At 43.8% G+C, this 27,435-nt stretch overlaps 1 protein-coding gene across 4 annotated transcripts; it reads left to right on the top strand.

Moving 5' to 3' along the window:
* The first annotated feature begins 1,153 nt into the window (after positions 1–1,153).
* On the top strand, positions 1,154–27,235 carry LOC103708715 (26S rRNA (cytosine-C(5))-methyltransferase NOP2B-like). Of its 4 annotated transcripts, XM_088707074.1 has the most exons (18): positions 17,010–17,197; positions 17,425–17,789; positions 17,883–18,043; positions 18,131–18,194; positions 18,313–18,446; positions 18,541–18,624; positions 18,819–18,893; positions 18,980–19,051; positions 19,147–19,220; positions 20,190–20,242; positions 20,936–21,045; positions 22,105–22,173; positions 22,272–22,349; positions 23,244–23,336; positions 23,425–23,504; positions 23,584–23,683; positions 26,441–26,718; positions 26,896–27,235. In XM_088707074.1, the coding sequence occupies exons 2-18, from the start codon at positions 17,516–17,518 to the stop codon at positions 26,933–26,935; spliced, it is 1,839 nt and encodes a 612-aa protein (XP_088563200.1). In that variant the 5' UTR covers positions 17,010–17,197; positions 17,425–17,515; the 3' UTR covers positions 26,936–27,235. The 4 variants fall into 4 exon arrangements, with proteins under 4 accessions (XP_088563202.1, XP_088563201.1, XP_088563200.1 ...); XM_088707076.2 differs by lacking the exons at positions 17,010–17,197; positions 17,425–17,789; positions 17,883–18,043; ... (2 more) ...; positions 18,541–18,624; positions 18,819–18,893 and adding exons at positions 1,154–1,391; positions 1,485–1,646; positions 1,734–1,797; ... (1 more) ...; positions 2,145–2,228; positions 2,424–2,498; XM_088707075.2 differs by lacking the exons at positions 17,010–17,197; positions 17,425–17,789; positions 17,883–18,043; positions 18,131–18,194; positions 18,313–18,446 and adding exons at positions 1,156–1,391; positions 1,485–1,646; positions 1,734–1,797; positions 1,917–2,050.
* Positions 27,236–27,435: the final 200 nt, after the last annotated feature.

Raw genomic sequence — 27,435 nt, 5'->3', positions numbered from 1 at the left:
TGAATTTCTCTTGAAAAATAGCTGCATTTCAAGCAACGTTTATCGTCGTCTCATATGTTGTGCCAATTCTTGATTATCATTGTAGGATCGAGGAAGTGAATAGGACTAAAGATCAAAATAGGAAAAGATGATAACCATCTTTGAATCGCTACTTAATTGGCATGTGCATTGTCTGAACTTATGAGAGCAACGAGTATGTCTGAACTTATAACTTTTTTGCATCCTTGCAGTCTTGGAAGATCGTGATAACACGTAAACGGCACAAAGAGAAAGTTATGGGCTAAGTTATCTGGTGGCATATAACTGGAGTGCATTTCTCAATATCAGCAATCTATGGCTACCACGAATTGCAAGTGAATCAGCGAAATTACCTTCTCGTTTGAACTGCATAATTAATCCATTTTGACCTAAAATTCCCCGGCGTGATTTCATCAGTTTCTTTTTTTTGTTCCCGTTTTTTTCCCACCATTCTGTGTATACTTAGATTTTCATTGTTAAAAGAGGATAAGCACAATTACTCATGTTCATGCTTCCATTTATGTATGTATGTATGTAGGTAGATTGGTTTAGAGTGGAGGCCGGACTGATCCACATCTCTCCCTACCCTGTGTTTGTTATTGTTCTCTCTTAATTAAAACACGGTGGAAATTAGAAGTGTTTTAAACGTAAATACCATCCACATCTCTCCCTACTCTGCGTTTGTTATTGTTTTCTTTTAATTTAAGCACGGTGGAAATTAGAAGGGCTTTAAGCGCAAAAAACCAAAAAATGACCAATTTTAGGAATACGAAGCACATAATTAAATCATCCCATCTCCCACTCGTATTATAACGATAATATGTCGCAAGGCAGCTATATTTATTACATGTAACGTCGCGGCTGACGGCCGGACTGCGGCCGCAGTCTCCCGCTCTCTTGAATAAATCACGTGCACGGCACGTGCAATGTACTCGTGGACCCCCCTTTTTAACCCCTCCCTCGTCCCATCCCTTTTTATGGTTTTCCGCTATAGGTCGTAAACCCCTTTTTAAGACCGGTCAACGGGGACTTTTTGTTATAGCGTGGTCTAAAAGAGGGTGGGTGATTAATTTCCCCTATTCTTTTCTTCCCCGAAACTCTTCGACTGTTCCTCTCTTTGCCGCCCTCTCCTCATTCCCGCTGAACGCCGATGGCTTCTCGGAAGCAGCAGGAGAAGGATGAGGAGGAGAGAGACCTCCTCTCTTCCAAACCTGTCCATGACGTCGAATCCCTCGACGGCGCTTCCGGCCCCGAGGACGAGGAGGAAGAAAATGGCAGCCAAGGGTCCGACCTCGAAGACGAGCTATCTCGATCGGACGTCTCCTCCGATGGGGACCCCTTCACCAATAACTTCCTAGGAGGCAGCGACAATGGTCTCATCTCTATCTCTGATTTATGCCTTCTTTTGGAGGTTTTGGGTTTGGAGGTGGGATTTGTTGTGATTATTTTTTGTTGGGTTATTATAGAGGAAGGAGAGGAGTCGAGGTCGGAGTCGGACGAGTCTGATTTAGAGGCGAAGTCCAGAGCGATTGATGAGGCAAGGGCGAGGGCAGAGGCGGAGGCAGAAGAGGAATTGAGGCTCAATATTAAAGAAGAGTCGGATGTGTTCAGATTGCCGAACGACAGAGGTTTTGTGAATATGCTGCTTCTTTTGCTCATTTTCAGCATTAGTTTGGATTTATTAGCTCACGTTTCTTAAAAATTTTATATTACAGGAGCTCGAAGAAGAAGCTCGTCAACCGCCGAATCTTCCGAATCTTCAGCGGAGGATAAAAGAGAGTGCGTAGGATTGATCTCCGATGCTCCGTGCCTTTTAAAAAAATTCTTCTTGTGATTATGTAATATTTTTTTTTGGGGTTTTGGTTGATTAAAATCTTCTGGGATTGTTGTCTGTCCAGTTGTTCGTGTTCTCACGAACTTCAAGACTCTGAGGCAGGAGGGGACCTCTCGGAAGAATTACATTGGCCAGCTCAAGGCGGACATAATGTCTTATTATGGCTACAATGAGTTTCTTGCCGATGGTTTTATTGAGGTATGAAGCTCTTCCATTTGTCTTTGTTTGTTTATATAATTCGGGATTTCCTCCCTTTTCCATGTTTTACGCTTTGTTCTTTCTCTATGTCTAGATGTTCTCGGCTGCTGAGCTCATTGAACTGTTGGAGGCTTTTGAAAAGAATCGACCTGAATGCTTGCGTACAAAAACTATAAAGGTACCTGTTGTTATTTTTCTTTCATTTAATGTGACATGATAATTGGTATGCCATCATACCCATTTATGTTTTCTTAAAATAGCTAACTTTCACCTAGTGATTTCAAAGTAAAGTTTAACGCTGTTTTTTAGTTTTGTGTAAATTGCTTATTTAGCTGTATATGCTTAATCACTCCATATTTTTTTTCTGGTATAGACTCGTAGGCGGGATCTTGCTGGTGTTCTAATAAATAGAGGGGTCAATCTAGATCCAATAGGGAAGTGGTCAAAGGTAGAGATGGGTTCATGCGGCCGGTCGCGTACTGGACCCGGGTGATGGGTTTGGAGCGTGACAGAGATGTAGGGATTCTTACAGAGATTGTAGACTGACTCAAACACGGATCCGAATCACAACCTACGTGCTGGGGTACTGAGTCCCCTGATCAAAATCTCCTGGCACCGCTGACTCTTCCCCTGCAATATCAATTATATTTTATAGACTAAATTATTCAATATTTAAATATTCTAAAACATAATTCACATCTACTATGAGGTCCATCACCAGGTTCCCAAACATCTCAATCCCTCCAAATATAGGGCAATCGGGGTGGGCTGACTCCCACCTTGTACCACCGGCCTACGTCGTCGCCAGCCGTGGCTGCTGCCACGCCGGCGATGATGGCCGGTCTGATTTATCGTTGGACTTATTTCATAATTATGCTGTGATTGTTTTATGAGCTGATGCGATACTTATGAGGCGTGCATTTTGTTTATTATGAAAATATTGAAATAAATTCATTTGGGAAGAAATAACATATTTTTGAGAATTTAGGAAAATATGTGATGTGATTGGAATTTGATTAAACATGTAAAACTAGACATGTAGAATGGTTTGGACTAACCTTGTCATGAGATAGCCTCTACGAGCTTATGCGTAGGATAGCTGCCACGAGCTGATGTGTGGGATAGCCTCCACGGGCTTACGCGTGGGATAGCCTCTACGAGCTTATGCGTAGGATAGCCTCCACGGGCTTACGTGTGGGATAGCTGCCACAAGCTTATGCGTGGGGTTTGTGCAGTCTTGGTCTGGGACATGAACTTGGTTAGTCCAAAGCCAGAAGTGATAAATTATAAAACTTGGGAATCAGAGTAATACGTGAATGGATCACATAATGTGAAAATGGATTTATGTATATGAAATGGTTATATAAACTTGTTGTTTGTTGAGCTTTTGAAATGATGAAATGACATTTATTTGTTACTTTGATGATTTTATCATTATTATTGTGTGTGGCTGTTGGGATTCTTACTGGGCTGGAAAAGCTCATACTATACTCTTACTTTCTTTTTCAGAGGCACTGGATTTGTAGAGTCCATCGGATGGGACGAGAAATGAGATCAGCATGGAGTCTGACTGCTAGATAGATAGAAGTTAATTTATTTTTTGCTTATGGACATTTGAAATTATGTAATAAATCAGTACATTTTAGTTAGTTTGGTTTAAATACATTCGAGCTCAGGCTCATCGACTCTTTTCGGAGATGGACTTCTCCATCCTTAAAGCCAACCTCGGCGATGAAGATGATGAAGGCAGCAACGACGAATAATGAAGTCATTTGTTTCTTTTTTCCTTTTGTTTCTTTTTGCTCGAATAGACTGAGCTCAATGTTTCCAAGTACTTGTCTTTGGTTCCTTCTTTCATGATTTATTTTTTTCAATTAAGTTTGGTTCATCATACCAAACTTCTTTTTTATGCCTTTTCTTAGCTTAATTCCGACTAGAGAATTGGCAAGGATTTTTAGCCAATTTTGGGCTCCTCGAATAATTTCTTGATAATTCCGACCAGATGATCGAAGAGGATTTTCAGGCAATCTTACACTCCTCGGTTGATTTTTTGGCGTTCGTCTCCAAATTTACTTCGAATTCTGAGTGAGCTCGGCTTAAAAAGGTCTCGGACAGGTCCGAGGTGTCTCCATAGAAATGGTTGGTTTTGTTGCCGAACTATCGTTGACCTAGGAGGTCTTAAGTTAGGGCCTAGGCATTTTTGGGTTGTCTCTTATTTTGTCTGAGTCGAATATGCTTGTCATAATTGTCCAATCTAAAAGATAACATGACCAAGTCGGCCCAAGATTGTATTGTAGGCTGAGGGGACCTGAACCACGAGGAAGTCCAGTTTCAACATGCTGCTTCGAGGCTCGTCCCATGGTGATCGGCAGATTGTTCACGCCTTCTATAGGGACAGAATCTCCTAAGAAGCCGGCCATGAGTGCATTTAATTTTCAGAGTTGTTTAGCATACAGTTTCACTCGTTGGAATGCATCGTAGAACAATACGTCGGCCGAACTTTCATTATCAATAAGGATTCTCTTTACATCATATTTTGCAATTGTAAGAGAAATGACTACAGCATCATCGTGAGGAGTTTGTGCTTTTCTCTGGTAGGCATCAAAGAAGAAAATGATGTCTCCCATATGCTGTCTCTTCGAGGCAGCTTTGGCTCCCGAGAAGCTGGATCGTCTGAGGTGCTTGGAGCCTCAGCAAGTCCGCCAGCAATGGCCTTGATAACCCCCTCTGTCGGACGATTATTGATCCATAATGGGGGAGGCAGATCAAAGGCTGAGGTAGGCCCTTCTCGGTCACGCCAGGCCTCGATCTCATCCTTGAGTTGAATGCGCTCCTCAGTGTCATGGTTGTGGTCTTGATAGAAACGGCAATACTTCTTCTTATCTCTCTTTCTCATCGAAGCCTTCGTTCAATGTGGGGGGCACATATAGCTTCGGCCTTCGATTTCTATAAGGATCTGACTCCTCGGGGCAGTGAGGGGAGCATACCTTTTAAACTTTCAAGGAGGGCTTTTGGGACGTCGCAAGCTCATTTCATGCTAAGATGAAGTACTCTGTGATGCCCCTCGCTCTTCGTGCCTTCTTTTGCCTCCTCGGGGAGGTTTTCATAAACAGACTCACGATGGGAGGCCCTAGCTTCCTCATATTGACATATTTTTCTGCTCATGACAACATTTCAATGAAGTTGGCAGGGTAGCGCTTCTTTAAGAAGAAGAAGATGCGTGACAATCATAAACCGTTCTTCAATGCCGACATCGCGACCGATTCATCCAAGTTGTAGACCTCCAATGTCGCCACATTGAAGTGGTTGACATGACCTCTAAGGAACTCTTTCTCCCTCTGCTTGATGTCGAGCAGTGCATCAGAACCATGACGCTACCTTTAGCTAGAGATGAAGTGTGCCATGAAGATACATTCGAGCTGCTCAAAGGACTGAATAGATTCAGGCCGAAGCCCTAAGAACCAAAACGAAACCACTTTGTGAAGAGTTGCGAGGAAGGCCTTACAAACAGCATCGATAGCTCCATGCGCGTCCACACACCAAGCTCTCCTGTTCTGGATCAACCTCATCCGCAAGCCATCCCGTGATGCATATCTCTTCCTCGGCTTCATCCTCCCGTGAACCCCGACTCCTTCATCCACAGAAAAGATCCAGCTTTATCCCTTCCGAAATGCTCTGCATCCTTCCCACGTCTCTCTACCAAACAGAGCCCATCTACATCTCCCAGCCATTTCCTTCTTTCCGTGACCCAATCCTCTCAAACATTCCACCGTCCGCTTGGATCTAGGTCCCATCTCCTCCCACGTCCGGATACTCCGCAAGCTTCATCCTTATCCCGTTCATAATCATCTCTTCATCTCCACAGATTGCGTCTCAATCAAACTCCCAAACATGGATCTCCTTCTATCTTGGTCCCACGCTTATCTTCCCATTCCGGTATCCATCTTCCTTCAACCCCTATTCCCATGCGCTCCCAGCCAACCGAAAATCAAACTCAAAGTCATTCGTATCCCCTGCTTCTGAACAGATCTCAACTCCTCTTCACCCACGGATCACTCCCTTCCCAGCTCCCATGCATTCAAGACATTCATCTAAAACCAAGCCTCATCCTCTTCTCCCGTATCCAAACAAAATCCCATGAACCCAGCAACCGTATTCATTCTCATCTCCCGTTCGCATATGCTGTGATTCTCCCCTGTTTCACGTACATCCCGTTCGTGAGTTCCTCCCAGAACAGCCGAGATCCTCTCCGCTTCATTCCTTCCACAATCAAAGCAACCCACTCTCATCTCTGCTTTGGATCACATCTTCTCCGTGATCCGACTTCATCCTTTCCGAACCAAATCCGAAACCAAGCCAACTCCATCTATCTTCTGCATCCAATAAACAGGGCTCTGTTTTGGAACAGAGCCAAGACTTTTTCCTTCCCCCTTCCGCATGATTCACGGGATAGACTCAAATCCTAGTTTCTTCCGGATTGATCCCAACATCCCAAGCTTATCCCCTGCTTCCCGTTCGCATTCAACCATCCGAAATCCTCTCAAACTGCCATGTCTCCTCTGCGTTCAGCCGTCCCAGATCCCGTTAACGAAGTCCCAAACTCCCATCGTATCTTCATCCCATTGTGATCCATCTTCATCCAAGTTTATCCCAGCATCTTCTTCTCTCCCGCTGCATCCAAGGAATAACACTGACTCCTTCAATGCGATCAGCTCCCTGTTCCAACAATCGGATCAGCTCAAGCTTCATCCTTATCCTATAGCCAGGCGGGATGAAACCTGAATCCTCTGCATCCTCCTTCCGTCCGCATCTTCTTCCTAGATTTCATCTCGTTCAACCAAACTCCCAGCTCTCGTATCCCTTGTATCTGCAAGAAATCTCCCAGCGCATCAAATCCCCTACAGCCGAAGATCAAGCAACACAACTCCCGGATCAGCTCCAACTTTATCCCGCGTCCGGATCTCCCGCGGCCAACAAATGTCAGCTTCGATCCAACCTTATCCCCATGTGAAATAGGGAAGAGGAGCGAGGGGGAGTTGCAGCCTATAAAAGGCCCAGCGTGAACCGAGAAGGGCATTCCCTCTTGCCCACCGGGGACTGCTCCCATTCCTCCTTCCCCATCGGGGGGGGGGGGGGGCTGATCCCAACTCTTCTCAGGCCAAATTCCCACAAAAATAAGAGGGAGAAAATTTTGGGCATTTCGAGAATAACTTCCCATATGAAGAAATAATGAAGTCCACGTTCGTAGGGGAGTTGCCGGAGGAAGAGAAGGAAGGAATGGGAGCCTGGTGCTGTGCTGCTGCTGCCGTCCACCACTGCATGGAAGCCTGATCTCCTCTCTAGGGCCGGATGCAGCCCTAACAAAGGGACACGGGTTTTATATTTTATTTTATATTCTTGGGGTTGTATAAACTTATTGTTTTCAATGGATATCTTCTTTTGAATCATATTTAATTTATGTGATTTTAAGTATGATGTTCGTATAATTGTTCTTCATGATCACTAAGTAAATATAAGATAGTCCATGCTTAGGGAAGATGCAGTGTCCTGCCACATTAGTTTAGGGTAGACATTTCGTGCCAACTGAAGATGGATTATTTCCAAATTACTTTTGTGAATTTCTATTTAAATGCTTATTAGGCTTGTAGCCAATTTGTATGTTTATCCAAGAATAAATTAAAATACAAATAAACCTTATTCCGATGTTAGCGGTGAATTCCTTGTCCTAGGTTTCCTCAAACTGATATCATTTTAATTACATTTTTCTTATTTAATTCCTTAGTTTAATTTTCTTCACAAACTCTTCCTTTTAAATATTTTTATTTTTTTAAAAGAAAAGCAACTGTACCCCAATCCCTGTGGATCAATACCCGTAATCACTATCCTACCAGATACGTGCTATTGCGTGGTCTTTAAAGTTGACTATCATTATCCACGAACCTCAGGCCCTCCATGGCAGGCAGTTGAACCACTCCACCACGTCTGATCAGCCACGACGACTCACTGACTCCGATATGATCTCCCATGACACTATTAATGCGCATGATCGTGTTCAATTATGGCAAAAAGGACAATCTGCCCCGTCACTTCACAGGTAATACAATACCCCTCTATAAAAGGGAAATCCCTCCACCTTGGAGGGGGTTGGACGCTGAAACCCAGAAAAACATCTCCCATCTTCTCTTACATATTAGCCCCCTCTGACTTAAGCATCGGAGGGCCGGCGCCGGAAACCCCGGCCACCGGCATTTTGCAGGTCCTCCGGAGGACGCCGTCCGCCGACGGACCGCCACCTGCCATTCAAGCACCGGAGCTCCTCCTCCTCAGCCGACGGCCGCCCCCGAGTCCAATTTCCAGCAACAATAGTATAAATAAAACCATTTAGATTTTCTCAAGTGTTAGATTTTCTTATAGTGTCCCCAGGGTTTAGCTTTCATATTTTTTATCCCCATAGCCTCAACCATAATTAGAGGTATCAATGGGTTGGGTCGGTTTGGATTTGGGTCAGATTGAAGCAGGTTCATGTTCAAAAAACTTTGGATCCATACTTAACCCATTTATAATCAGGCTGAAAAATATAAATCCCGAACCTATGTATTTCATAGAAACTCATTTAATTTTTTTATTACTTATATATAACTAAAAATAAAGCAAAACATAGCATTCAATGATCATAAGTGAGAAATCAAATTTAATTAGAAATATATTATCATAATCACGATAAACCTAGAAATTTAGGATACAAGCATAAATTAGCGAAAATATAATTTTATATCCTAAAATCTAATGGCCCGTTGGCCTATTTATAATCGGGTTAATTTCGGATCCATTGTAACTGATCCGATTATGAAAGACACGACCCAAATTTATTTATTTCTGGTGGATTAATGGGGCAGCCGCAGCCATAAGAAAGGCTGACGACCGGACGACCGCTAAGCCGTCTATGGCCCTGTTTGGGGGAGCTTTTGGAGGGCCAAAAAGCACTTTCTGGCCCTCCAAAAGTACTTTTAGATAAAAAACTGTGTTTGGTAAATTTTTGGAAAAGCTGTTTTAGCTTTTGCGGGAAGCTGAAAACAGCTTTTGAGAGGAAGCTTTTGAGGGAGCTTCCTCTCAAAAGCTGTTTTCAGCTTTTTCGGAAAGCTATATGTTTGACAAAAATGCCCATATTAAAATATAATAATTACACAGTTTGTCCCTTTATAAATCTAAACCTAATAATTAAAATATTTTATACCTTTATTATTGTATTATACTATAAATATAATATTATAATATGTTATATCATAATATATTAATACGTTATTTTAAATAATATAATATAATATAATATTATGGGAATTATTTTATACTAATAATTATAATATTTTATACCTTTATTTTTGTATTATACTATAAATATAATATCATATTATATTATATCATAATACATTAATATGTTATATTAAATAATTTAATATTATGTTATATTATGAAAAATTAATTTATACTAATAATCATAATATTTTATACCTTTATATTGTATTATACTATAAATATTATATTATATTACATTATATTATAATACATTAATATGTTATTTCAAAAAATACTATGTTATATTATGAAAAATTAATTTATACTAATAATTATAATATTTTATACCTTTATTATTGTATTATACTATAAATATTTTATTATATTACATTACATTATAATGCATTAATATGTTATTTTAAATAATTTAATATTATGTTATATTATGAGAAATTAATTTATACTAATAATTGTAATATTTTATACTTTTATTATTATATTATACTATAAATATAATATATATTACATTCCGAAATAATACATTAATATGTTATATTAAATAATTTAATATTATATTATATTACCAAATATTAATTTACTCTAACAATTATATTACTATTATGCTATATTATAATAATATTATTTTATATTACAATAATATTATACTATATCGTATATTTATGTATTAATATATGTTATGTTTTATTATGTTCTGTTGTATAATATTATGCAATGTCTTTTATAGTAATTTTGTTATGCAAAAGTACTTTCTCAGTTTGTTTACCAAACACAAAACAAAGTACCACAGCACTTTACGAATGTAGTTACTAAACAGCAAACAGCTTTTTATAACAGCTCTACTTCAGATAGCTCTACTTCAGACAGCTCTACTTCCAACAGGTCTACTGCTAACAGCTTCTCCAAATAGGGCCTATGTCGACCATTCGATAAACACGACTTGCTAAAATAACGTAGCTAAGAGACAGCAGGGAGCTCTTGGGGGGGGTATGAGCAGGTGTAGGAGCTTTGAGATTCGTGCACGGAGGGGGGGGGATCAGTGGGGAAATTGGTCGAATAGGTGTGGGGTGTGTGCCATGGCTGAGCCTGGAGCTGGGCAGCCGGAGACGCCGGTGCGGGGGACGGCTGGAGGGGCGAATCCCACTGTTCCTAAGGCTGCGGCAAAGGGCCCTTCGTGGGCGGAGGTGGCGAGGGGAGCGCCGAGGCAACCGGAATGGACAAGCCATCGGATCTCCCCTCGTGAACTGGAAGCTATGCAAAGCAGGTTCTCTGAGGTGGTGGTGGTGCCGGAGGAAGAGCTGGAGGCGGCACGCTTGGAGTGGAGGAGCACCACTGTCTTGGTGAGGAGTCTGGGGAGGAGTGTTCCCGGTGACTGGGTGGCGAGGGAAATGCAGAGGGTAGGGGGTCTGAAGTACAAAGTTGGGTGTTTCCCGCTGACGGAGGGCTGCATCGCCGTTAGGTTTGCCAATGAGGCGGATAGGGAGGCGGCTCTGCGGAATGGCCCGTGGGTGGTCGGAGGTCAGATGCTGGCTGTGGACCGGTGGCGGCCAAACTTCATCCCGGGAGCTGGAGGAGTTGGGCGAGTGGTTGCTTGGCTCCGGTTGCCTGGATTACCATTGGATTACTGGAGGAAGGAGACCATCTTTCGGATTGCGGCGAGGGCCGGCAACCCGTTGGCTTTGGATGGCTTCACGGAGAAGGGCAGCAGGTATGGCTTCGCCCGGGTAAAGGTCGAGTTGGATAGCTCTGTTCCGCTCACACCGGGAACTTTTGTAATGGGTAGCTCGGCAGGGGTAGAGATGAAGTTTCGGCAAAGCTTCATATATGAAAACTTGCCGGCCCCATGCTCCAGATGTGGGAGGATCGGCCACTCGCAGGCAGAGTGTCTGTTCATGCGCCCGGCGATGGGGACGGAGGCGGTGGAGGAGACCAGTGGTTTGGGGAAGTCGGCAGCTGAGAAGAAGGCAACGGAGACCTCTGGGCAGGAGGCCAGGAAGGGAGATGGATCCGGGGAGGAGGAGCCGGTCTACGGCCCGTGGATGGTAACCAATCGGATCGGATTCCGGCGAGCGCCGGTGGCGAAGAACCGGAGGAAGGAAGTAAGCGAGTCCAGGGCAGGGAACTCAGTGCCCACATCTCCACATCTCGGTCCTAGCGGGAAGGGGGATGGGCCGTCCTCGCCGTCCTCATCGTCCTCTCTGGTGGATCTTGAGGGGTGGCAGAAGACCATCGGATCGGATTCCGGCGAGCGCCGGTGGCGAAGAACCGGAGGAAGGAAGTAAGCGAGTCCAGGGCAGGGAACTCAGTGCCCACATCTCCACATCTCGGTCCTAGCGGGAAGGGGGATGGGCCGTCCTCGCCGTCCTCATCGTCCTCTCTGGTGGATCTTGAGGGGTGGCAGAAGCCTACTAAGGTGGCTCGTCGGCGGACGCCGGAGAAGGACGTGTCCTTGGGTGAGTCCACAGTCGGTCCGAGTCAACCCGCGCCAGAGTCCGGGTTGGGAGCCGAGTTGGGCGAGTGTCCTGTAGACCGGGCCAATGTTGACTTGGGCCAGGCTGCGGGGGGGCCCAGCTCCGGAAGTGGGCAGGGTGTGGGTGGGCCGGGCCCGAGCCCGTCGAAACGAGCGAGGAGCCCACCCAAGTTAAAAGGCCGTGCGATGGGAGGTCCGTCCAACACCGGTGGAGGGACTGTGCCTTCCGTGGAGGAGTTTGAGCGGTCGGTGGTTGGCTTCCGCCGGCGGTCCAAGAGTTCTCCCCCGCCCCTGGTGAAGGATCGAGGACGGCCTCCCCGGCGGGAAGCGGTGCACAGGGCCGGCAGTTTTGGCCCACTCTTGTTCGGGAGAGCGGAGAAGGCCGGGAGGCGTGCGGCTCTTGTCCCTTCCGTGGCAGCGGAGAAGGAGGCGGCGGGGTTGTCCGGCACCGGCGCTGATCGGGTGGAGTGCAGCGACGCAACGGCAAGGGGTGGCGGATTAGGTGGTGCGGCGAAGGAGGGAGCTGATGTGGGGGAAATTTCCAAGCAGAGGGCATGCCATATGGCACGGGAGCACAGTGGGATGGTTTCCGAGATGGGAGTGGGGAAGAAGGTCACGGGTGAATCAAGCTCCCCAAGGCCTGTGGGTGGTGTCAACACTGTGACAAGAGGGGAGCTGACAGCGGGCCTTGGGGCAAGAATGGGTACCAATGGAGACTTAGAGTGCCATTTGGCACAACCCGGGGATGGAAGGGATCACCATCGAATGGTGGCTCAGTTGAAGGCTGCAGCCAAGGGAGTGGTTTCTACGGGCTCGGAGAGTGGAAGAGCTAGTGAAGAGTTAGTGTTTCACGATTGTAGCCCCGGGACAGGGGGCAGTGATGGACTCCTGGGTGACCAATGAAGATCATCTTATGGAACTGCCGTGGCGCGGGGAAGCCTTTTTTTGCTCCGGCTTTCCGCAGGATGGTGCAGCAGCATAGGCCGGATATATGTGTGTTGTTTGAGACCCGGCTATCTGGAAGGAGCTTACAGAAGGCTAGGAGAGCGGTTCCTAGGTCATGGGGATTTTATGCAGTGGAGTCCCAGGGGTTGTCGGGTGGAATCATTGTCACTTGGGCGCAGGATTCTTGCAGGTTGGATGTGTTCCATGTATGTACCCAGGAGGTGGTTATAGTGATTTCGGAGGGTAGTAGAGTTTCATGGGTGCTTGCTGCAGTGTATGCCCGTACTGATTTCAGGGAGAGGAGGATATTGTGGGAGGAGGTGTCTCAGTTGATTATTCAGGGGTTCCCTATGATGGTGGCTGGTGACTTCAACTGTATTACGGGTCCTCAGGAGAAGATGGGGGGGAAACCCTTTTCATATGAGAGGAAGGTGAAGGAATTCCAAGATTTTCTGACAACGAATGGGCTGATAGATCTGGGGTTCACGGGCTCTAGGTTTACATGGTGCAACAATCAGCAGGGCCAGGCTAGAGTATGGGAGCGACTTGACAGAGCTTGCGCGACCGCCGGGTGGGTTCAGTGCTTTCCGGATCACCGAGTGAGTCACTTGCCCCGGATCGCGTCGGACCACAGTCCGTTACTGGTAAGTACAGACACTTATATTCCAGTCCGGTCTCCCTTTAGATTTGAGAAAATATGGCTTGATTACCCGAGATCATGGGAGATGGTGAGGGAGGCATGGAGTGCACCAGTTAGAGGAGACGCTATGTATCGGGTGTCTCGGAGATTGGAGTTGACGAGGAGACGGCTGAGGAGGTGGAACCGTGAGGAGGTGGGAGATATTTTCAGGAGGATTGAGGAGTCTGAGGAGGCTATTGCTAGGCTACAGAATCAGGAGGACCAAAGGGGAGGCCTAGCGGATGAGGAGATGGGGGAGCTTAGATCACTATTGACACTGCATGACGGCCTCTTTAGACAGCAGGAGATTTTTTGGAGACAGAAATCAAGGGTACAGTGGATCGTGGAGGGGGACAGAAATACCAGTTTCTTCCACCAGGCGATAGTTATCAGGAGGCACCAGAACAGAATTAGAGTTATCAAGGATGAGGAGGGGCAGCTGTTGGAGGAGCCGGAGGTGATTCAGAGGATCTTGGAGAGCTTCTTCAGGGCCAGGTGGACAGAGCACCCTATAGGTGGGAGCCTATTGGACATACCTTCGCCTTCAGTTGGGGTGTCAGAGGGGGAGACAGCAGCATTGATCAGACCGGTGTCGGAGGAGGAGGTTAGAGAAGCAGTGAGGTCCCTCGCGGGGGACAAGGCTCCAGGGCCGGATGGATTCCCACCCTTATTCTTTCAGAGATACTGGATGATAGTAGGTCGAGATGTGACGGCGGCTATACAGCAGTTCTTTCGCACAGCGGTGATGGCAGCAGATTGGCAGAGGACTTTTATCACTTTGATACCGAAGCGGCAGGATGCCACGGAGCCGACTCACTTTCGTCCGATTAGCCTTTGTACGACTCTGTACAAGGCTACGGCGAAGATACTTGCCGTCAGACTGAGGGATGTTCTTCCCAGGCTTATTAGCCCGGAGCAGGGGGCTTTTTTGGAGGGGCGGAGTATATCTGACAATGTGCTTATTGCCCAGGAGTTTATGTTTGATCTGGGTAGGGCTCCGGTGAGGAGGAGTTTTATGGGGATCAAACTTGATATGGAGAGGGCCTATGACAGGGTGAGGTGGGATTTCTTACAGCAGTCCTTGCAGGGTTTCGGTTTTCCTGAGCTGTGGATCAGATGGGTGATGGGTTGTATATGTGCCCCGTCCTTTGCTATCTTGGTAAACGGGACGCCGTCTCGTTTTTTTGTGTCGTCAGGGGGGCTGCGTCAGGGGTGCCCCCTTTCTCCCCTATTATTCATTATGTGCTCAGATGCCTTATCTAGAGCCCTACGACGGGCAGTGGACTCTCAGGAGCTGGAGGCTTATAGGCCGGCGGTGAGGGCTCATTCGATCTCCCACTTGTTGTTTGCTGATGATTGTTTGCTCCTGGCTAGGGCGTCACGGCAGGTGGCCCGAGTTATTTGTCAGATTATGCGGGATTACTGTGCAGCATCGGGACAGCGGGTCAATCGGACCAAGTCAGCTGTTACTTTCAGTCCGAAGACCAGAGTGGCAGAGAGACGGGCTATAGTGGAGATTCTGGGGGTGGGAGAGCAGGAGGGCATGATGACATATCTGGGGGTCCCGCTCTCCGGTCAGCGGTTGAGGCGTAGGGACTGTACTTCTCTGGAGCTCAGTATCAGACGCAGACTAGAGGGGTGGCAGATGCATACACTTTCTATGATGGGTAGGATCACTCTGGTCCGATCAGTTCTTACATCGGTTCCCATCTATCTACTTTCCAATACTCTTATCCCAGTTACTGTCCTAAGGTCCCTTGAGCAGCTATTTAGGAACTTCATTTGGGGGAGGTGCAGTGGCAGGGGGGGAGTCCACCTGATGGCGTGGGATGTTGTGTGTCAGCCGATTATTCATGGAGGTTTGGGGGTGCAGTCCCTGGTGGCGATGTGGGAGGCCCTAGTGGCTAGACATGCAGTTAGATTTGTGCTTGAGCCCGAGAGTATGTGGTCCTCACTGATGAGGGCCAAGTATGGTGCTTTGGCTACTGGGGTGCGAGCTGGTCGACGCCATTCACCGATGTGGAGGGAGATCTGCTCGAGAGCAGGGGTGGTGCTTCCAGAGATCAGATGGACCATAGGGGACGGCCGGTCTATTGATGTGTTGGAGGATAGCTGGGTGACTGAGTCTCCGATTTGTCGCATGCCAACTATGGTGGACTCATCGAGGTTAGCTGGATGCAGAGTTAGTGAGCTGCTGACCGCCGAGGGGGATCGATGGAGGGAGGAGATGGTCCGGGAGGTCTTTGGGGAGCAGCTGGCGGAGTCGGTTCTGTCTCTCCCGATTCCCGGTGGTGGGAGGGCCGATAGGCTAGTATGGGTCCCGACGGGACGGACGAGGGTGCGTACCAGTGATCTTCGTGCATTGATCGGTAGGGAGCCCGCTCGCCGGATTGAGGGTGGCTGGATATGGAGGTTGCGGATTCATCCGCGTGTGGCTTTGTTCATCTGGAAGGTGGCCTGGGGTTGCCTTCCTACGAGGAGTTTGTTATTCCGGCGTGGCATGATGGTCTCTCAGTTTTGTGAGGAGTGTGCAGAGATTGAGGAGACGATTGAGCATATTCTTCTGCAGTGTCCCAGGGCCAGAGAGATATGGAGGAGGTCACCGGTCCTACTACCAGACTCGATAGTCTCTGTGCAGGATCTGATTCAGATGCTGAGAGCTTCTATGCAGAGTCCCCGATCTACAGAGGTAGGGATTCTGATGGCATACCTGTCCTACCACATTTGGTTGGACAGGAATGCCGGCCTTTTTGAGGGGAGCAGGGTGACCCCGAGGAGGGTGGTGGATAGAGCTGCGCTATATGCGAGGGAGGTCATAGCGGCTACCGTTCAATTTTCTTCTGGGATAGTCAGGGACACCTGGGGTACTCTCTACGCTGCTTCAGCGCCCCGGTTTGCCTGTGTTTCTTGGGTACCCCCACCCCTTGACTATCTCAAAGTAAATTTCGACGGCAGTCGGTCAGTGGATGGTGTAGCTGGAGGGGTTGGATTTGTGATCAGGGACCACTTTGGCAGATTGATAGCAGCAGGAGGGAGGCGCACGCCAGGACTCACAGTGGTTGGGGCGGAGCTGCAGGCAGCCTGGGAGGGTATATCCTATGTACGGCAGGTACTTGGTGCGGAGCGGGTCTGCCTTGAGGGAGATTCATCTGTGGTTATCGATTGGATCTGAGGGGCGGACCGGTTTGGGGATGGTCACCCCCTCATTCGGGAGATCCGTAGGGTGGTGCTGCTGTTGGGCGATGTTCAGATAGGACATGTGTTCAGGGAGGCGAACAGGGCTGCAGACTGGGTCGCCTCTTTTGTTGCTCGGCACTCCGGGGATTTTACTTGGACGTCAGCTTCTGATGTTCATCCTTTGTTGCATCTTTTACTTTCCCGTGATTTAGCATGTTGTACTCACGTTAGAGCAATATGAAATGAGTAACCGTTTTTAACCAAAAAAAAAAAAAAAAAAAAAAAAAAAACACACGATCAATCTCAGCAGGATGGAAGCTTCTGGAAGGAAAGCATTCTAAGGAAAATATCACACGTGACCTGGTGGTTGCCATAGGCGGTCGTGACTCCTCCATTTGGGCGTCGGAACCCAAGCCTCTATCCCAGCCCTCGAAACCCCGAGCCCTAATCTCGCTTTCCTCCCTCCCCCTCTCGAAAACCGTAGCCTCTGCTCCAGAGATCCGGTGGCCGCCATGGGTTCCAAGGACGAAGCGAAGGCCAGGGAGAACGACGGAGCGAGCCCCGGGTGAGATCTTTATCGATTCGTCGTTTTTTTTTCTTTTTATTCAATAAAGATTTCGATCCATCGTTTTATCCCGGTTTTGCGGTTCGTTTTATCCCGGACGGCCGGACTGCGGCCGCAGTCTCCCGCTCTCTCGAATAAATCACGTGCACGGCACGTGCAATGTTCTCGTGGACCCCTTTTTTTAACCCCTCCCTCGTTCCTTCCCTTTTTATGGTTTTCCGCTATAGGTCGTAAACCCTAGGGTTTATTCTTTTCTTCCCCGAAACTCTTCGACTGTTCCTCTCTTTGCCGCCCCCTCCTCATTCCCGCTGAACGCCGATGGCTTCTCGGAAGCAGCAGGTGGCTGCGAAACCCCCGAAGCCAAATTCGAAGAAGAACAAGAAGCCGCAGGAGAAGGACGAGGAGGAGAGAGACCTCCTCTCTTCCAAACCTGTCCATGACGTCGAATCCCTCGACGGCGATTCCGGCCCCGAGGACGAGGAGGAAGAAAATGGCAGCCAAGGGTCCGACCTCGAAGACGAGCTATCTCGATCGGACGTCTCCTCCGATGGGGACCCCTTCACCGATGACTTTCTAGGAGGCAGCGACAATGGTCTCATCTCTATCTCTGATTTATGCCTTCTTTTGGAGGTTTTGGGTTCGGAGGTGGGATTTGTTGTGATTATTTTTTGTTGGGTTATTATAGAGGAAGGAGAAGAGTCGAGGTCGGAGTCGGACGAGTCTGATTTAGAGGCGAAGTCGAGAGCGATTGATGAGGCAAGGGCGAGGGCAGAGGCGGAGGCAGAAGAGGAATTGAGGCTCAATATTAAAGAAGAGTCGGATGAGTTCAGATTGCCGAAGACAGAGGTTTTGTGAATATGCTGCTTCTTTTGCTCATTTTCAGCATTAGTTTGGATTTATTAGCTCACGTTTCTTAAAAATTTTATATTACAGGAGCTCGAAGAAGAAGCTCGTCAACCGCCGAATCTTCCGAATCTTCAGCGGAGGATAAAAGAGAGTGCGTAGGATTGATCTCCGATGCTCCGTGCCTTTTACAAAAATTCTTCTTGTGATTATGTAATATTTTTTTTTGGGTTTTGGTTGATTAAAATCTTCTGGGATTGTTGTCTGTCCAGTTGTTCGTGTTCTCACGAACTTCAAGACTCTGAGGCTGGAGGGGACCTCTCGGAAGAATTACATTGGCCAGCTCAAGGCGGACATAATGTCTTATTATGGCTACAACGAGTTTCTTGCCGATGGTTTTATTGAGGTATGAAGCTCTTCCATTTGTCTTTGTTTGTTTATATAATTCGGGATTTCCTCCCTTTTCCATGTTTTACGCTTTGTTCTTTCTCTATGTCTAGATGTTCTCGGCTGTTGAGCTCATTGAACTGTTGGAGGCTTTTGAAAAGAATCGACCTGAATGCTTGCGTACAAACACTATAAAGGTACCTGTTGTTATTTTTCTTTCATTTAATGTGACATGATAATTGGTATGCCATCATACCCATTTATGTTTTCTTAAAATAGCTAACTTTCACCTAGTGATTTCAAAGTAAAGTTTAACTCTGTTTTTTAGTTTTGTGTAAATTGCTTATTTAGCTGTATATGCTTAATCACTCCATATTTTTTTCTGGTATAGACTCGTAGGCGGGATCTTGCCGGTGTTCTAATAAATAGAGGGGTCAATCTAGATCCAATAGGGAAGTGGTCAAAGGTACCGATGGATGTCCGGTTGTTTAATTCAGACATATAAATCAGTTACTTGGAGTTTAAAAAGCTATTCATGATATAAAATGACAGGTTGGGCTTGTGGTATATGAGTCACAAGTGCCTACTGGTGCAACTCCTGAATATCTGGCCGGGCACTACATGGTATCTAATGTTTCAACTCCAACGATCTTATTGTATTTGTCCATCGACATTTCTGGATTTTCTTAAGAGAGATGATTAATGTTTATTTTGTGCAGAGACAAGCTGCAAATTCTTTTTTACCTGTCATGGCACTTGCTCCTCAAGAAAAGGAACGAATTGTTGATATGGCGTAAGATATTCTGGTCATATGCTTGAAGAAAGTTGTTCATTCTTATATCAATAAGTTCATTCAGTTAACTGCTATTCATCACAGACTACTACTCTAATTACAGAATAACTTAAAGCATGGCCACCGTAGATTTTATCATAATTGAAAAATATACTAAGAAAATCAGTCAGGCATTTGGATGAATTAGGCTTCACTGTGTTGTCAAAGTTCCAATTGCTCTGCTATAAAAACAACAATTTTTCTTGTGTTTCTGACTATAAGAGAAAGTATGTTAGAATGGACAAGGCAACAGAGGTACATCATTTCCTTATCTGGACCCCAATCTTGTTCTAAGCTTGAATAGTTGTGGTGTATTTAAATCTAGTTGGACCCAACACAAGCTGAGATCTCTGCCAGGTCTTGAAGTTAAACTGCAAATCTATTTGTGAGCTTATTGCTTCCACTCTTCAAGCTCTAACGCACCTTTATAGGCAAAGAATAATCTTAAATTTATATGACAAAAGGCGTTTGCAAGGAACAAAAAAATACTTCTAACCGAAAGCTTCTAAACCTGTGGAGTTATCCACTGTAGCCTCCCCAAACTAGTCAGTTGCTACAAACCAAAGAAAATGACTCCTGAAACATTGATTTAAAAAAAGAAAAGGAACCTTTGAGACACACCCTATTTGGCGATATTCTGAATGGTTTGTGCCTGCAATAGTATCTGGTTACAGCTTCGGTTACTGATGGCACTTGGTAGGCATCTTCAAGAGCCCTAAAGTAGTCTTGATCATGCAGTTCTTACAATGAGAATGACTTGATAATTGGATATGTTTAAGTATTTATAAACCTAGAGTTTGATAATGCAAGTCGTTTAGTGTTTCTCATCCAGACCGGTTGCTTTATTACCTTTTTTTGAAAATTTTTAGTTTGAAATTTATTTTTATTCCACACTTATCTGCTTATTAATTTTATTATATGCTCCTCCAGGGCTGCTCCAGGAGGTAAGACGACGTACATTGCAGCTCTTATGAAGAATTCTGGTAAATGCAATGCATCCTACCTAAGTGTTTGCATGCCTAGCTAATATGTTTCTTCAAATAGATTCTCCTATCTTGTTTACATTATTTTGGATGGGTTCAGATGGGCTGGTGGGCCCCGGTCAGAAATTGCCATCCCTAGTTGTAGCTATGCACACTATATACGTTTCTGTACTAGTATTAAAACAATTTAGTATTAACAGTATAGAAGTATATGTATCTCCTAATCTGAGTTACCTTTTTACGAAAGGCAAAAAATAGCGTGGCGGCCAACATTTCCCAAACAAAATTCTCTATTTGAAGAAATGCATGAGTGGATCAGTTGCAAATCTTGATAATTTGAAAATGGCTTTGTAATTTGTCAATTACAACTTTCGAGGATCTCATACACGCCTTCCTTAGTTATGTGGACCTTTTCTCATCTTTCCTATCTGTGATGCATATAGTACTAGTAATGATCTGCCTTTCTATTCTTTGCATATAAATCAATCAGTTGAATAACTTAAAGCTGTACATTCTAAATGATTGATTAGATAAGCATGTTATCAAATCAATGTTTTTCTAAGCTGATTTTGGCCTTTTCATTTCTAAGCTGTTAATCTTGACTATATCCTGTCATCATATATTACAATTCTGTATTATCTCTAGTTTTATTTTATTTTATTTTATTTTTTGAAAATCTCCTTAATCTCCCAGGAATAATTTATGCAAATGAGTACAAGGAACCAAGGCTTAAGTCACTGCTAGCAAATATACATCGTATGGGTGTGACAAACACTGTAGTGTGCAACTATGATGGGAAGGAGGTTAGTATATTTATCTTCTATATGGTATTGAATATCAGCTGTATGCTGTTATTTCTTATCATGAATAGCTGATTGGTCGTCTTTGTTTTGTGGCTTTTATGTTTTGTGCTTGTTCTCTTGACGTCAAATGAATTGAAATTTTTAGTCTTTGATATTTTTAAAAATATTTTCAATCAAGGTCTGTAGTATTGGAACTGGCACTCGTGCCAGTAGGGCAGTGGTATGGTATGGTACTGTGCCGAGCTGTTCTGGCATGAACTGACATGGGAGAGGGAGAGGGAGAAGAAGAGAGAGGAAGAGAGGGAGGGAGGGAGGAAGGGAAAGGGAGAAGGAAAGAATGGAAAAGAGAGAGGGAGGGAGGAAGGGAGGAGGAGGAGAGAGTGGCGGAGAGCGAGAGAGGCGGAGGGGGTGGGGGTTGAGGGCTTTCGAAGCCTTCTCTCCTCCACGATGTTGGGATGCGGGAGGAACCCCGATTTTGAAATGAAACAGGGGCGTTGGCTCCTTTATTTTTATTTCTTTTGAAATTTTTTAAGTAAAATCATCTAAAAGGGCTGAAGCCCCTGTTCCGGCACCGGTACGGCTCTGTCCTTCCCTCTTCCTTCCTCCCTTCCTCTCTCTCTTTTCTTCTCTCTCTCCTCCTCCCTCGCTGGTTTCTCGATCTAAATGCTGGTATTGTTCCGATTGGCCGCTGGTACGTCTCGGTATGCCTCGATTCAAGTGGTTCGGGACGGTACCGGCGACCTTGTTCTCAATTGATGATTTTTGTTATATCTCATGTTGTGCAGACCATATTCTTGTTTTCAGATGTCTAGTAGTTTTTTTAAGGAAACATCTCCTCATTTTTATACATATCTCGTGTGTTGTTTTCCTTCATCAATGAATTTGATTTATTGTGTCAGCATACTTCATCAGCCTGGTGATTTTTGTGTACACTTGCTTGTCCAGTAGAATAAAATATTGAAATAATTACTGAGGATTGTTTTTGCTGAATGCAAGAGATAGAGCAGTAGGTAATTAGAAAATTGAAGTTATTGATGATGTGGTATCTTTTGAGTTCAGCTATCGAAGGTTCTTGGGTTAAATTCTGTTGATAGAGTATTACTGGATGCCCCCTGCTCCGGCATTGGAGTGAGTTTAGCTTGTCACCTTCTCTTACAGCATGTAGTTCTTATTTCTTGTACGAACTGTTCAACTAATGAGTGCCTTGACCTTTTTGTTCTTTGAAGACTATCTGCCCAGAGCAACAATCTATTAAAACATCCAAGTCCATTGAAGATGTACAAAATTGTGCTTTCCTGCAAAAGGTAAGTTGGCTTTTTCTTTAGCGGGTGATGTTTCTTTGACATTGTTGAAATGATCAGATCACGACTTCTCCATTTTTGGGAATGAGGCTTGATTAACACCTTTTTTTATTTATTCTCAGCGGTTGATGTCCCTTAAAAAGGCCTGTCATGGGTTTTTCGGTTGAGTTTAGGGTGCTCTTCAAGTCTCATTTGTTTAAATGTCTTCTACATTTAGGAAGTCTAGATTCTAGCGAGCCTATTAGTGCTTTAGGTTCACAATATTAAAAATCATGCTTGTGTCATGCACATTGTATTCTGTTTTCTCTTGCAAACTGCTACCCCCCCACCCCCAAATCCACCCACCCGCGCGCGCGCGCGCGCAGAGAGAGAGAGAGAGAGAGAGAGAGAGAGAGTTACAAGAGTTGTAAAAGATACAATAATATATGCTAACATTTGCATAAGTGACCGAAATTCTTCCTATTCTAGATATTTTAATGTTATCTCAATTAGTTAGAAGAACAATTGATTTGTCTAACCAAATAACATATTCTTTATCATCTCTAATGTGCCTGCTGATAATAAAAAATATAAGATGCACACCCTGCTGACAAACGGTCTCTCTTGTTAGATTAAGATTAGCCCCTTTTGTTGTGACAATGATATTATTTTTCTCCAGCTACTCCATTCTCTGAGAAAGGTATCAGTTGTGTATATTTGAGAACACTATCTCTTGATTCATTTAGCACACGAGGGTTTTATTTGGGACCTATTACCACCTTGCCAATCAAATCCATTTGCTTGATATCCAATTGTCTATTTTTGTATGTGCATTCTCTGATTTATGTTCATTGAATAATCAGATTCAGATGGGCAATTATATATTGATTTCCTGAATGTGTATTAATGTTCTTGCAGCAACTGATTTTAGCAGCAATTGATTTAGTGGATGCTAATTCAAAATCAGGGGGGTACATAGTTTACTCAACTTGTTCTGTGATGATTCCTGAGGTTTGTATAAAACGTGAATGCCTCCTAAGTTAATTAAAATTCAAGATTAGCATGCTATTGTTTTAAGGCATTTCTTTATGTCTTGCAGAATGAAGCAGTTATAGACTATGCACTCAAAAAGAGAGATGTAAAGCTTGTGCCATGTGGATTGGACTTTGGTCGCCCAGGGTATGTTACAATTAATTTTTTACATTTTTTATACTCTTATAATAGCTTGAACTTTATGGCAAGTTTCTCTGTTGTCCAGATTCATTCGCTTTAGGGAGCAGCGGTTTCATCCTTCTTTAGAAAAAACAAGGCGGTTTTATCCCCATGTAAACAACATGGAAGGCTTTTTTGTGGCCAAGGTAAATGATTTTCTAAAATATATCAAACAAAAGGGTTCAACTCAATTTTTTGGTGATTTATATTCTAAAAATAGTAACTTGTGTTATTTCATGTAGCGATACACACAAAGTTGACTCTTTGGCTATGAACCTGAGCTGTGCTTTACCTGCATTTCTTTATCTGCAATAATATTGTTTATTATTGACATAGAACATCTTAACACGAGTTAATGTCAAACTATTTTCTTAATGTATGCCCTAAGAAATTGCATAGCATACCTTTATAATGAATAAGTTGTCTGTGTACCTATCCCTTGAAGATACATTGATGTTGTATCAGCATTGGTTAAATATGGCGACTTTGAGACACATGGGTAGTGTATAGTAGTTAAAATATAAAGCACAATATAAAGGAGGTGCAATTTTCCTTATGTTATTGCACAGATATACACCAAGATTGGATGTGATTAAAGTTGCACCATAGCTATTTTAATCGCTTGTCTCTTCAGACCTGTCATAAATGAATTATGGAGAAGGGGCTGCATGGTTCATGTTATTTGTGAATAATGCTGTCGGTAGGGAAAATAAACATGTGATTGGTAAAATTAATATGATGGAAGGAAGATCAAGGAAGGTTATAAATAACAAATGAAACTGAAATCTGAAGTACATAGAAAACCACAAAGCATAATTGATGTCTGAAAATCTGCCATAAAATTTTATTTATTATCTGGGATCAGTTACACCAAAGACTGCAAGGATAGAGCAGTGCTGATGAAATTTTGAAGTCTTACATGAGATCAGCAAGCCGTAGGAGTTTGGAAGATCCAAAACAAGAACAAGGTTGATATTATTATTGTTGTTAAAATTTTCCATGATACGAATGATGCATATATTTAAGGTAATACATATGAAGATGAAATCACTTCATAGGATACGTGTTACGGTTTACAAGGATATGGTTTGAATAATTACATTAGAGAGGTGATGGAAACCTGTTGGGTTTTTCAAACGTCTTGAACTAATATCTCGAAAGGCCTTGGTTAGAGATGCCTAAATTTGTGTAGTACAGCTGAATGGGAAGAGTTGACATAGGACATCTTGGACGGAAATTGCAGGGAACAAGTTGGAAAGGCTTGAGCTGACAAAAGGTGTGTGATTGGTGGAAGGAGTGATGAAACTGTATTTAATATGAAAAAAAACTCTTGGTGGTTTATGATTTATAATTTGTTTTACTGCATTGAATTGTCTTGATGGCCTAGAAACGCCTGATAGCTAGGCAATCATCCCTTTCTGGTCCTAGCAAATTTTAGTGGTTTTGTTGCTATCATGGGCTTTATTTAAATCAGTTTAAATTTTAAGTTAGTTGGAGCTATATATACTAGTCTCAGGCTGTTAGTAAAAGTTGTTTGTACTAGATGTAGTAGTTGAAATCATGCATTTTAAATTAAATGATCTAGATTACTTCTAGGGTTTCTTCAATTGTAAGCCTGATATGTTTATCCCTTTTCTTATCTTTTAATCCACAAGGCTTATACAAAATGGTTATCCTAGGAAACTCTTGCCAAATAACTGAAAGAGTTCACTCTTGCCTTTCCGCCATATTTGCTGCCTATACATTCTGCCTCTTCTTGCCATGCATTGAGCATTCATATTAGATTCTGAAGGAACACGTGACAAGAGCCTTAGAAGTTCTAGCGGTGGCACATTTCCTTTCTCAAGCTTTCCAGCTACTTAGCTAGCCAATGCTTTGATGCTCAAGCTTCTGTCTCCATTTGGCTAAACAGCTCTTCAGTGCTTGAGTATCTATTGCCAGCTCCTTTGGCTAAAGGGTATGATATGAGCATCTCTCCTGCATGCTTTGCAGTTTCCACCTCCATTAAGTAATCTTACCCATAATGGCTTCACCGCCACTGCACAAAGAAGTAAAAAAAAACAGTAATTCACACACAAAAGGGAGAAAAAAATTCAAGCCAAAAATTTCAGTCCTCATTCTGATGCGTCATTCCGAATATATATGAATTTCTTTTTCTTTCTACTTTAACATTTAGGCATTCTTGCTTTAACCCAAAAGAAGGGAACACATTTAGACTTTCTTTATTTCCTTGCTTGTTATTTAATCCGAATTTTTCCCACCTGAGTATCCTGTTCCTTACTGCATTTGCCCTTTGCATATTGATACTCTTTCCATCGTACAACTCTCTTAACTTCCAAGCTGTGATCTATCACACAACACATTGTCATGCCTTTTTTCTTTCCCCCAATCCCTTTGGGAATATCTCCATTTATCTTCTCATTTTTTCCATGACTGTGCTGATGCCTTATGTCAATTAATCTTCCATTAAAGTTAGTTGGTCATCAATATTAAGCTTCCTAGTTAAACTGTATTTTACATTAGAACTTGACAACTTCTTCCATCATGATGTATTTTATAAAGTAATATAGCACTTCAACTACAAAATATCGATCAAAATGAGAAGAAACATGATGAAGTCTTTTAATGCATCAACACGAAGCACCAGACTCCAAATTTTAGATACCTTTCCATATGTCAAAACAACATACTTCGTTGTTCTATTCCCCAGACTAGTATATCCTGTTCATCAACTATAGTTATGTGTAGACAGAAGTGCACATTTGACCGAATTGTACTCAATTTATCTGCAAGGCTTGCATCTCTCTTTTTCTCTGTGTAGAACAATTGGTAATATTGCTACCATGTATATATATTGATGTGTGGTCTAACTTTCGCAATTTTGTTATAATTACTTCCTACAGCTGAAGAAGCTAAGCAATTCCAAACCAGCAGCTTCAGAAGCTCCTAAGACATCAGAAAAAACAGAAGAGGCAGCAGTTACTGATGACAATACGGATGTACAGACTGATGTCCCAAATGGAAAACCTGAAAAGCTAAAAATTTTGAAAAAGGGTAAAGGAAAGAAAAAGAGTGGTTCTAAAAGGGGAACCCCAAATGAAGGAAAGGTATCACCTACATCCAAAGCCAAGCTGAGGAAAAAACGGAAATTTCCTTCTAGAGAGGAAATTTCCCAAGCTAGGTAAGGCTTCTGTGATCTGCATCATCCTATCTTCCCTGTTATTCATGGTTATTAAATATCGTTTCCATACAGTTCCCTTTTAGATTAGAGTTTTTAATTATGAATCCAAGAGCATATTCTCTCTCTGTCCTGGATGGATATTTTCTTTTTAAAATCTTACATATGAATCACTAACAGAGAGGAGAAACGGAAAGCCTTGAAGAAGAGAAAGGTCTGAGGAGCAATGGAAGAGCAAGGGAGAACAACCTGATGAATTGATGCAGGGAGAAGAGGGAACCCTCAGTTGCTCGGTTGACTTGTTGCTAGCTATCAACTGGATTCAGATCGGGCCACAACAAATTTTGGATGCGAAAAATTGATATAGTTTTGGGTCTTCCGTGCAGGCTTTTAATTTATCCTGAGCCATTCATGCTATCATTTCCCATTTTTTATTGGAAGTTGCCTGTCGGGACTGCCAAAATATACTGTTCTACGATTTCTAATATATATCTAATTATTGTTGTTTCTCCCTCGGATATTTACCTGTAGCATGAAGTGGTCTGCTTCAATAATTTCTCTAGAACATGTGTACAACAATATTATGATTGTTTTTGCTGATTCTTCATGATTGTTTTATTGCCACATCATGGCTCCAGTAACGGAACATGTAAGATGGTCTAGCGAGGTGGTGCTCTGCCGATCAATTAATGGATGTGCGGTCTGTGGTTCTTGGGTCTA

The sequence above is a fragment of the Phoenix dactylifera genome, chromosome 11 (genome assembly GCF_051530095.1).
Source record: "Phoenix dactylifera cultivar Ajwa chromosome 11, Ajwa_hap1_PhDact_Kaust_v1.1, whole genome shotgun sequence".
In the NCBI taxonomy this organism is placed as follows: domain Eukaryota; kingdom Viridiplantae; phylum Streptophyta; class Magnoliopsida; order Arecales; family Arecaceae; genus Phoenix; species Phoenix dactylifera.
This window is presented reverse-complemented; position numbering and strand designations above follow the sequence as displayed.

What these genes read in the sequence shown, in the direction of transcription:
- LOC103708715 (XM_088707074.1), top strand. Translation starts at nt 17,516, where the DNA reads ATGGCTTCTCGGAAGCAGCAGGTGGCTGCGAAACCCCCGAAGCCAAAT. An exon ending in TCTAGGAGGCAGCGACAATG is followed by an intron (nt 17,790 to 17,882) that starts GTCTCATCTCTA and finishes GGGTTATTATAG; the next exon opens with AGGAAGGAGAAGAGTCGAGG. An exon ending in CAATAGGGAAGTGGTCAAAG is followed by an intron (nt 18,894 to 18,979) that starts GTACCGATGGAT and finishes ATAAAATGACAG; the next exon opens with GTTGGGCTTGTGGTATATGA.